Source organism: Danio rerio, chromosome 13 (genome assembly GCF_049306965.1).
Source record: "Danio rerio strain Tuebingen ecotype United States chromosome 13, GRCz12tu, whole genome shotgun sequence".
Classification (NCBI taxonomy): domain Eukaryota; kingdom Metazoa; phylum Chordata; class Actinopteri; order Cypriniformes; family Danionidae; genus Danio; species Danio rerio.
Window position 1 is genome coordinate 2,557,501 of NC_133188.1, and position 12,331 is coordinate 2,569,831.

At 37.7% G+C, this 12,331-nt stretch overlaps 2 protein-coding genes across 2 annotated transcripts in view; one reads left to right on the forward strand and one right to left on the reverse strand.

Annotated features, from left to right (window-relative positions):
* Nucleotides 1-12,331, reverse strand: part of fbxo9 (F-box protein 9) — an 884,197-nt gene that overhangs the window by 220,795 nt on the left and 651,071 nt on the right. The gene's annotated exons all lie outside the window — the stretch shown is intronic.
* plpp4 (phospholipid phosphatase 4) overlaps nt 1-12,331 on the forward strand; it is a 127,275-nt gene that overhangs the window by 107,824 nt on the left and 7,120 nt on the right. The window contains exon 6 of the mRNA XM_002664083.8: nt 5,544-5,714. Within this exon, the coding sequence (XP_002664129.3) occupies nt 5,544-5,714 (171 nt within the window). The remainder of the gene's footprint in view (nt 1-5,543; nt 5,715-12,331) is intronic.

Here is a 12,331-nt window from a genome sequence, read left to right on the forward strand (position 1 = left end):
CACAGCAAGTCTAATGCCAATATACATATTAGTATTCTAATAAGGCCAACAGTCTGAAGAACACATTCTGTTCTGTTCTACTCTAATCTAGTCTACTCTATTCTATTCTACTCTATTCTACTCTCTTATACTCGATTCTATTCTTCTCTGTTCTGTTCTATTCTACTCTACTCTGTTCTACTCTATTCTACTTTATTATACTATACTCTATTCTATTCTACTCTATTATATTCCTCTCTATTCTGTATTATTCTACTCTATTCTATTCTAATCCACTCTTTTCTACTCTATTCTATTCTACTTTATTCTACTTTACTCTGTTTTACTCTATTCTATTCAACTCTATTCTGTTCTATTATACTCTATTCTATTATACCTTAATTTTAATCAACTATTCTACTCTATTCTATTTTACTCGATTCTACACTATTCTACTCTATTCTATTCTACTCTACTCTATTCTATTCTACTCTAGTCTATTCTTATCTAATCTATTTTATTCAACTCTATTCTTTCCTACTCTAATCTATTCTACTCTATTCTATTCTGCTCTATTCTGTTCTATTATACTCTATTCTATTATACTCTATTTTAATCAACTCTATTCTAGTCTATTCTATTCTATTCTGTTCTATTATACTGTATTCTATTATACTCTATTCTAATCAACTCTATTCTAGTCTATTCTATTCTGTTCTATTATACTCTATTCTATTATACCTTAATTCTAATCAACTATTCTTGTCTATTCTATTCTACTCTATTCTATTCTGTTTTACTTGATTCTACGCTATTCTACTCTATTTTATTCTACTGTACTGTATTGTACTCTATTTTTTCCTACTCTATTCTACTCTATTCTATTTTACTTGATTCTACGCTATTCTACTCTACTCCATTCTACGCTATTCTACTCTATTCTATTCTACTCTATTCTACTCTACTCTATTCTACTCTATTCTACTCTATTCTATTCTACTCTATTCTACTCTATTCTATTCTACTCTATTCTACTCTATTCTATTCTACTCTATTCTACTCTACTCTATTCTACTCTATTCTAATCTGTTACATTCTACTCTACTCTGTTCTACTCTATTCTATTCTATTCTATTCTACTCTATTCTACTCTATTCTACTCTATTCTACTCTATTCTAATCTGTTACATTCTACTCTACTCTGTTCTACTCTATTCTATTCTACTCTTCTCTATTCTATTCTATTTCACTCTATTCTATTCTATTCCAATCTACTCTATTCTACTTTGTTATACGCTATTCTACTCTTTTTTATTCTACTCTATTCTGCACTCTAAAACATGTCAGGTTGCTTTACCCAATGTTGGGTCAAAATATAGACAGACCTAACCACTGGGTTTTTTTTTCAATTCAATTTAAAATGCAATTTTTAACCCAAAGTGATTCAACCCAATATTCATTTGAAAAAATTAACCCAGCGTTTGATGGGTTATGGCAGCCCAGCACTTTTTACAGTGTACGCAATTATTTATTAGGTAACCAATGCTAGTGCTCCATTCAGGAATGGACTCAATATTTGATCCAACATCAGTGTATGGACGACATTATTATTTTATTTATTTTGCATTATGTATGATTAGATTTATATTTATCACAGTCATGGCATGAATAAACATGTACATGCAACTTAGAGCGTGTCCTACTTTGTACAAAGCTTTAATTTTTGTTTTGTTGCTTCTGTTGTTGCGTGTTTGCATTTTGGTCTGTTTGTTTTGTCTTATATTGTTTTGTTGTGTTGGTTTTTATTTTAAAATTACTTACCCCATGTGTAACAATAAACATGTGGAGTTGTTGTAACTCAAAGTTAGTTCAACACTGGTTGATTTTGTTTTGTTTTCATTTTAAAATTACTTAATATTTAACTATATGTACACTCACCGGCCACTTTATTAGGTACAACGTGTGCCAAGAAAATCTCCCCCACACCATTACACCACCACCATCACCAGCCTGAACCATTGATACAAGGCAGGATGAATCCAGTTTCCTGTTCTTAGCTGACAGGAGTGGCAACCAGTGTGGTCTTCTGCTGCTGTAGCCCATCTGCCTCAAGGTTGGACGTGTTGTGTGTTCAGAGATGCTCTTCTGAAAGACCTCGGTTGTAGCGAGTGCTTATTTGAGTTACTCTTGCCTTTTATCAGCTGGAACCAGTCTGGCCATTCTCCTCTGACCTCTGGCATTAACAAGGCATTTGCGCCCACAGAACTGCCGCTCACTGGATATTTTCTCTTATTACGAGCAATTGGACAGGTGTACCTAATAAAGTGGCCGGTGATTGTATAAAATGTTGGGTTGTTGTAATTCAATGCTCGGTCAAAGTTTTTTCAATGAAATTCAAACAGTTTTAATAATCTGTCAATAATTATAAAACTGTTAGGTTTGTCCATATTTGACCCAAGACCCAACAACCCAGCCATTTTTATTTTTACAGCTAGATTATTGGTCTGCCTTTCTCTAATTGTTCACTTCATGTTGTGACAACAGCTCTGCTCTGCTTTGAATAACATTCAGCCACTATCACACACTGTCTAAAACACCCACTGCTCAACTACTGTAGTGAACTTTTTGAAGGAGTTAGATTGAGATCGATATAGAGGAAGATATATAGATATAGAGAAAGCAGGAGTTGTGTTGGATGTGGTGGCGCTTGGCGACTTCAGCATCCACTACAGATAAACCTCCAGACATCCACACTCTGCTCTCCTCTCTTCAATTGAGTGTTTACTGCAGCCGCTCATAAATTAGATACCAATTGGATCTTATTTATACATGCTTCTGCTCCAGGACCAGACTGAAACACAATTTCCGGATGGGAAATTTCACACTCAGCCAGGCCATTTCATACACACAAAACAAAATTGAAGCCATGCATTCTAAAATAAAATGCTGGGTTGTTGTAATGCAATGTTGGAACATATATAGAAAACACAGCCATTGGGTTAGGGGCGGCTCAGTGGTTAACACTGTTGCCTCTCAGCAAGAAGTTCACTGGTTCAAGTCCCAGCTGGACCAGTGTGGAGTTTGCATGTTCTCCCCCTGTTGGCGTGGGTTTCCTCTGAGTTCTTTCCTCCAGTCCAAACACATGCGCTATAGTGGTATTGATGAGCTAAATTGTCCATAGTGCATGAGTATGTGTGTAAATGAGAGAGTGTATGGGTGCTTCCCAGTACTGTGTTGCAGCTGGAAGGGCATCCTCCATGTAAAACATATGCTGGAACAGTTGGCGGTTCATTCTGCTCATTTTGTTTGATTTGACACTGACACCTGTCATTTTAATGACTGTAAGGGTAAATGTGAAACCCCATAGGAAAAAATAACATTGTGAGTCCTGCCATTGATAAAAAAGCAAGTGCATAATCACTATTCAGGATCGAAATATGCAAATTAGCAGCTTGGATGCCTAATTATTTGCTTTCACACTTTTATCCGTTGTGTTTATTATTGCTGGAGTTCAAATCTCATTTATAATAAGTGGCTGTAGCAGCTAATTAAAGGACATCGTTAGTGCAGTACAGAGTTAAGCAATATAAGAGCGAGAAACGGATCTCACAGTATTTCCTTGAGTTGCCAGAGCAACCGCTGCCAGAGAGCAGGAAGTGGTAAAAGTGTTACTCAATTGAATTTTAATAGATGTATTTGTATGGATTCATACTGTATGCTCTGAAGCCGGGGTGTCCAAACTCAGTCCTGCAGAGTCGGTGTCCTGCAGATTTTAGCTCCAACTTGTTTCAACACACATGCACGGATATTTCTAGAAAGCCTAGTAAGAGCTTGGGCTAGCCCAGGTGTGTCTGATGGGGTTGGAACTAAACTTTGCAGGACACCAGCCCTCCAGGATTGAGTTTGGGCACACCTGACCTAGAAAGAGCTTGATTAGCTGGTTAAGGTGTGTTTAAGGTGCGTTCTCACTCAAGGTGCAGTTGCCTGTAACCATGCCGAAGTGTGATTTTTAGACCATCTGAAACGTTTCTCATTCTTGAAATCATTGCACTACACAGCCAAGATTGCCAATGTGAAATGTTTAGTGCAAGCTCTGTTTGCCGAACAACACCATGATTTTGCAGTGGATGAGGAGGAAAGGTTACCACTTTCGCACAGACTTCACCTCATTAAACTGCAGGTAAACACTAAATTGACACTTTTAACCACTTACATTTTTGGTTCCTGTGCACTTTTTTTTAGGACCTCTAAAAGGAAGGTTTAGAAGGTTTGCTGAAGGTATCAGCTGACGTGCAGCAGGGGGTTTGCATCTTTAATAAACTATGACAGTTCGTGTTTAATGAAAAGTAAGAATGATAAATAAATCTGTATGAAACCCTTGTGTGATGTCGGGTCTTCAGTTTCACACTCACACTACAAGTGTACCACGCCAAAGCAAAACTAAATCACGCTCTGGCACATCTCTTCCAACTGGGCAAGGGCTGGCCAAAAGAGCAGAGCACTCACACTTGTCAAACAAACCAAGAAAATGCGCCCGGGCATGGTTTGGGTAGCCTAGTGTGAGTGCACCTTAATTGATGTTGAACTAAACTCTGCAGGACACCGGCCCTACAGAATGTCAGATTAATCAAATATCGACAAACCCAATAGCTGGGTTAACAATGTAATTTTTATTTATCAAATAAATTAACCCAACATACTGCACCTTTAAAAGGATTTTTCTTTGTGATTTGTTGACTGTTTTGGGTTCAACTCTGCAATTTTTACAATGTACAGTTGAAGTCAAAATTATTCAGTATTTTTTTTTTTAATATACCCCAAATGTTGTTTAACAGATTCAGGATTTTTTCAGTTTCACAGTAATATTTGTTCTTCTGAAAAAAAAAAAACGTATGTTTTTTTTTTCAGACATATATACATATATATGTGTGTGTATGTATATATATATATATATATATATATATATATATATATATATATATATATATATATATATATATATATATATATATATATATATATATATATATATATATATATATATATATATGTGTGTGTGTGTGTGTGTGTGTGTGTGTGTGTGTGTGTGTGTGTATATATACACACACAAAGGGTAATATATATATATATATAGATTTATTTCGGCTAGAATAAAATCAGTTTATAATTTAATTTTTATAAAACCATTTTAAAGTCAATATTATTAGCCGACTTAACCCATATTATTATATTATTTTCAGATTATCTACAGAACAAACCTGTTATACAATGACTTGCCTAATTATCCTAACTTTACCCTAATTAACCTAGTCAAGCCTTTTAATGTCACTTAAAGCTGAATACTAGTGTCTTGAAAAATATCTAGTAAAATATTATGTGCTGTCATCATGGCAAAGATAAAATTAAAATACGTTATTAGGAATGAGCTATTTAAACTATTATGTTTAGACGTGTTGAAAAAAATTGGGGAAAAACTAGGAGCAGGGGAGCTAATAATTCTGACTTTAACTGTATATTATAGTACTTTGCTTACTTATTTCTCTTTGTGTCTTGTGTTTTTCCAGTTGCGTTTTCTGGCCTGGGCTTCACCTCATTTTATTTGGCGGGCAAGCTGCAGTGCTTCACAGATGCCGGACGCGGACGCAGCTGGCGTCTCTGCGCAATGGTCCTTCCCCTCTACAGCGCCATGATGATCGCCCTGTCCCGCATCTGTGACTACAAACATCACTGGCAAGGTCAGAGCGTTGAGCAGTGTCCTACAAAACATTAATGCACATTAATAAACATTCATTCAACACTTTTTATTGCTCAAATTAATATAAAATTTCCCCTTATACACCCAAAAAAGTAAAAAAAAAAATGTCCTTTTTGTTCAAACTACTTATTTAGTATTAGTATTATTACACTTAACAGGCCATTACAGTCTCCGATATGTTACCAATTACAGTAAAACTACACACAGCATACATTTAGTCCTTATTTGGGTTCAAAGACACGCTGTTGCTGTTCATCTAGACGGCGAAGAGGTTTGTTTGAGGTAGTGTCAAACATGGCTTGTTATTTTATTTATATATTATTTTTAAAGTGGTGGTTCCTTTGTTTTCATTCTCCTGGCTTGTTGCATGATGTATCTCTGTAAACCAATAGCATTCAGCCTTGCTCCGCCTTTTGGCACACTTTTATTATGCTAGGTACCCTTTTGGCTTGTTTCCACAAAGTGGTACAGTACGGTTCGGTACACTTATATGACCGTTTCCACTGTCAAAGGGTACAAAAAAGCAAACCGTATCACTTTTTGGGTACCCTTTGCAAAGTGTACTTAGCACAACAAAAGGGTAACAAAAGGTGGAGCTAGACCCGACGCTGAACGCTATTGGTTTACAGAGATACACCACTTGCTCATGAAACAAGCCAGGAAAATAAAAACAAAGGAACCGCCATTTTTAAAAACACAGCTGAGACATTACACCGTAATAATATACAGTATACGCTGAAAAAAATGATTGAAAGATGATTCCTTGGATTTACTCAATTTTTTTACGTTAAGTGGTTGTAAACAATTTATTTGGGCTGAATTTAAACAAACAAATTAAGTTGAACGTTATTAAACTTAGTTTGAATGTTTAAATTCAACACAAATGAATTGTTTGCAACAGTTCTGCATGCAACACTTTTTTCAGTGTATAATTAAGAGTCATGGTCGACTCTTGATAAACAGCCACAAAGCCAATATAAACAAAATCCGCCATGTCCTGCTGTTGTTTTACGAGCCTGTCTAAAAGTGCGAGCGGTTTCACTTTCTCCAGAGTGCTCGCAATCACTCGCGTGTACATCTATATCCAAATATCTAGTTATATTGAGCTCATGATAATAACGTTCTCATGATTATTGAAGTGTTTCCAACACCTGATCCTTTCAGAAATGGACAAACACGAGAGTGAAATGCGAAAAAACTAGGAAGCCGGAAAAGCAAAGGAGCAAATGATTCTTTTAGCAACCTAAACCATGAACAAACAGCTATGTTTAACTATTATCATCACCTTCTGGACTATTCTGAACTCGAAATGACGAAATTACTTTCTAACAGAGGTCACATGTGCTGGTGAAGATTAAACATAGATATGAGAGGTTTGCTCTGACTGTGGGCTATATGTTTCGTGTTGTTTTTGAACTCAAATAAGGACTAAATGCATGCTGTGTGTAGTTTTTCTGTAATTGGTAACATATCAGAGACTGTAAGGGCCTGTATGTGTTCATGTATCTTTTATTTGTTTGTTTTATATAATTGCAGACGTTACAGTAGGCTATTTCACACTGTCATTGATCTGCAGTCATAATCATGTTCATAGAAAGGTTTGTGATGAACATTTATACACCAGTATTGATGCGTATAAAGCATCTGTTTAGTGAGAAGTGCTTCTCATATGATATGTGAGCGACCCGTACAGCTTTACTTTGACATTTCCTTGAGCGAGAATGACGTCGCCTGAAACTTTCTGTCGCACACCACACACACACACACCATTGGTACCATTTTGGCAGTTGAAACGCAAGCTTGATAAAAGTGACCCGACCCGTACCGTACTGTACTGTACCACTCAGTGAAAACAGGCCATTTGCAAAGGGTACCCAAAAAGTAGTACTGTACGGTTCGCTTTTACAGTAGGTACCTTTTGACAGTGGAAACGGCCATAAAAGCATACCGAACCGTACCACTCAGTGAAAACGCGCCATACATAAATAGTCTTATTAAGGGCACCTATGGTGAAAAATCTACTTGTCAAGCTGTTTGAACAGACATGTGTTTAAGTATAGTGTATGAACTGTCATATTGGGGTGAAATAAACACAACCAGTCCTTTTGTTTTTATTTAACATAAAAACCAATTGGAGCGGTTTTTAGATCGACCGCAACTTTACGTAGGAGTGCTGTCCCCCCGCCCACCAATATTGATTGACAGCTGCGCGCAGTAACATGGATCCGTTGTAATGCATATACTCATATCGACAAGACAGGACGGGCGCAAAGCAACCCGGAATAAAAGGTCTGTTCAGTTCGCTAGGATCATCAATCATCATCAGACGTGATCAAGAGTGAGTTTTACAAGTTTAACATGTTGTAAAAAGTGTGCATGTGTTTAATAAAGTACAGCCATTTACTTCAGATTCACTTCATCAGCACAGCCGCGTCTCTCTCACTGTCTCTGTGTGTGTGTGTGTGTGTGTGTGTGTGTGTGTGTGTGTGTGTGTGTGTGTGTGTGTGTGTCTACGCTATGTATGTGCGTGTGTGTCTGCGCTGCGTGTCTGTGCTATGTGTGTGTTTGCGTGTCTGCGATGTGTGTGCGTGAACTCATTGTTGCAGCTCCACAAAAAATGCATCAAATACTGTTTGGTAAAGTTCTTACTGTAGTATTTCTCACAAACATTACGAGAGATCTGCTTCCTGAGGCAGCCGAGGGCGTGTTGAGGCATGTTGATGACAGGCACGTGGGAATGGTGGGCAGGGATGACTCGCCTTAAAGGCCCAGTGCAAAAAAAACAGCAACAAGCTTTTCCCAGCTATAATACAGACATTTCAAACAGCTATAATACATACTCTGATGGGTTTTGAGCTGAAACTTTACAGACACATTCTAGGGACACAATAGACTTATAATAAATATGAAATAGGGCCCTTTAAGTTGAGCTTCAAACAGTGCCACATTTGTGATTATGCAAAGTTCTAAAGTGAGGGTATTTCCCAGTTTTGGACCTGCCACTGACAATGAGCGATTGCCCTATTGTTTATACCTGGATCTGGGGACCTCCAGCAACAACTGATCTGCTGATTTTAAGACCCTGTTCAGTTAGTGAACCTTTAAAATCTCACATAAATGTAAAGTTGCAAGAGCATTAACTGCATTTGAAACAAACAACAGTAGTTTAAAATCAATTCTGAATTCAACAGGAGGGCAGTGAAAAGAGTAAAGGACGAGTTTGTGCTTACATTTGCGAGTACTCGTCAGCATGCGAGCAGCAGCATTTTACACCAGTTGTAACTGATAAATTAAGGTTTGGTTAATTCCAACATGTAGTGCATTGCAATAGTCAAGATGAGAGCTGATAATTGCACGAATTGCTTTCTCTAGATCAAGCTGGCTTAGAAATGGCTCGACTTTTGCATGAAGGCGAAGCTGGATAAAGCTTGCCTTTATCACTGAATTAATCTGTTTAAATTTTAAACTACTGTCCAAATTCACTACCAATTTTTCATCTACATGGCTAAAATGTGTGAGGAAGCTGAGATAATTTGAGGGTAGCTCATTGTGAAGTTTATTTATTGACCTTATTCTAAAATGCGGAAGTGCGCCTGTTTTCGCGATTGTCTTAGAACTTCAGATTCAGTCGCCTATGGGAGAAATGACTAGGAATAATAAACGGCAGAAAATGGCCAAACTACTTGCTCAACAAACAAATGTTTGCATGACTACACAGACCAAGTAGCATAATATAATAAGAAAATATTAAATTGCAACATCAAGTAGCGTAACGAGCAGTTGTTAACGTCAAAAAAGGAATGGAAGTGAATGTGACCGGAAGTCGCGAGACAAAAAGATTCAAATGGCAGCGCCCGCTCGACAGCTGAGAATAAGGTGAATAAACTAATTTCGAGAGGATCACATGCTTATGATTGCTTTCAGCTGGTGTATGATTTACCAATCAGACGATTCCTAAGCCACTATAAACACCCTGAGTTCCATATCACAACCATCTTCGTTTTGAAGAATCCCCCCTTTTCACCCCTACTCCTCCTTCTTTCCTAGATGGGCGGCACGGTGGCCCAGTGGTTGGCACTGTTGCCTCACAGAAAGAACGTCACTGGTTCTAGTCCTTACCAAGCCAGTCGACATTTCTGTGCGGAGTTTACACGTTCTCCCTGTGCTCACGTGGGTTTCCCCCGGGTTCCCCTATTTCCTCAAACCGTCCAAAAATATGCAACTTAAGTTAATCGACTAATCCAAATCATCACTATAGACATACTCCTAGTAAGTAGTTATCTCTTAAGAGCAATCACTATCTGATCATTAGCTACTACAGCAGGGGAGTTCTCCAGATATACCTGAGCTTAAACTCCCCTCTTGCCTTGCAAACGGGAGGGAGCCCCACGCTCGAGGATCTTATGAGCTCAGGGCTCTCTCCCGGGACAGCATGCCAAACAAGCTTTATAATCAATCATCAGCTAAGTGTGAACTCTTGAAAGGCAGGTTTGAGTTGCCAAACACAATGCATTCTGTTTTGTCTTCGTTCAGAGAAAGAAAGTTCTGCCACAGCCAAAGTTTAATGTCAACCAAACATCCATTTGTGAGTAACACACTTTTATAAGAGGAGTTGTATATTTGTAGACAGTACACAACATAGTCGTGCCTTTTTAGAGCAAAGTTACTGTATATACAAGCTTTGTTGGAGATACTTAAAAAAAATGAAGACACATAAAGCATCAGCAGTTGTTTTGCGAGCTTTAATTTCAGCTTTGCAGCCCACTAGCTTGCTAGATGTTTTTTCCCCACACCGTAATCAATCACGTCTGTGTGTAATCCTGATTCACCATGGAGCACAGCCATACTATCACCATCAATAACAGAAGCCACATGATGCATCCAATGAGAAGACTGAATCCCCAAAGGAGACATGACATGATATGATGGGGAAGGATGTGAAACCAGCTAAGAGGATAAGAACACAGTACGGCTCATTGGCTTTCAGAACTCTGTGTATTTGTGATATTTGGCTTTATGACATATACAGGGGCATAATAACCCTCACACACATTTATGGGTGATGTATATCAGCTCATATTCATATTGTCAGTGGGTATAGGCTTGTCATCAACCAGTTAATCACGTTTTGTGTCCCCTAATCTTAAATGTTATGAGTTTATGAGTTATCTGTTCATCCATTGCTCCTATTGTCTAAGGCAGGGGTGCTCAACCCTGTTCCTGGAGATCGACCTTCCTAAAGAGTTCAGCTCAAACCCTGATCAAACACACCTGAACCAATTAATTAGGACCTGAACAGCACTTGATAATTACAGGCAGGTGTGTTTATATGGGTTGCAACTGAAATCTGCAGGAAGGTCGATCTCCAGGAACAGGGTTGGTCACCCGGGAAGCGATATCACAAGGAGTCCACTTCATTTTAATATACCGTTGAAGTAAAAATTATTCCCTCATCTTTGATTCATTTCTTTTTTAAATGTTTCCTAAATGATGTTTAACAGATTCAGGAATTTTTCACAGTATTTCCTATTATATTTTTTCTTCTGGAGAAAGTCTTATTTGATTTATTTCAGCTAGAATTGAAACAGTTTTAATTTTTTAAACCCCATTTTAAGGTTAATATTATTAGCCCCCTTAGGTAATATTTGTCTCCAGAACAATCCACTGTTATACAATGACTTGCCTAATACCCTAATTAACCTAGTTAAACCTTTAAATGCCACTTTAAGCTGAATACTAGTATCTTGAAGAATATCTGGTCAAATGTTGTAGCGCCGTTTCATTGCCGCTATTGTTAGTAGAGCAAGCAAGTTTTGTACACGTAAAGTCAGAGTCCTTAGGAAATATAGATGCAAATAAAAACATCTTTATTTTCCAATCAACATAATTCCTTCACCAATTTTCCTTACTTTGTAATGCACACTTCTCTGTTACCTTACATTAAGTTGAGTTACGATATGCTGAGTTACGATACGGTCAAAAACTGTGTGCTTTCTACCAATGCTCTCTTACTCCATGCAGTAAGGCCACAGTTATAACTCCTACTCGCACCTTGTGGCCAGTCGCCAATATACAATGTATGGCTCCTACAAATGTTATGTGCTGTCATCAGGGCAAAGATAAAAGAAATCAGCTATTAGAAATTAGTAAGCAAAACTACAACTGTGCATTCACACCAAAGGCGACGAGAGGATCAAAGTGCGCTCTGGCCGCCCTGGTGACAACGCTGTCTGCATTCACTGCACCACGGGTGAGAGCGTCAAATTTGCTACATTGATCTCATATTTAAAGCCGTCGCCGTTCTGACATATCAGTTACATTCCTGCATAAAAACATGCTTTCTAGCATGTAGAATGTTGTTGATCAAATTCAATTAACAATGGAAGATCAAGTTCATCTTTAAAGTCTGAATATTCTGAAGCAGCAATACTTGTTATAGTTAGCATGAGATTCCCATTTTTTAAAAGAAAAAAATAACATTGATGCACATCAGTAACTCAGCAGTAACTTCTTTTAATGTATGTCCTTGTGAGAAAACATCGTAATTAATTGGGAATCCAGTGACCGCAATAATCAAAACCTTGGGAGCAACAGTGG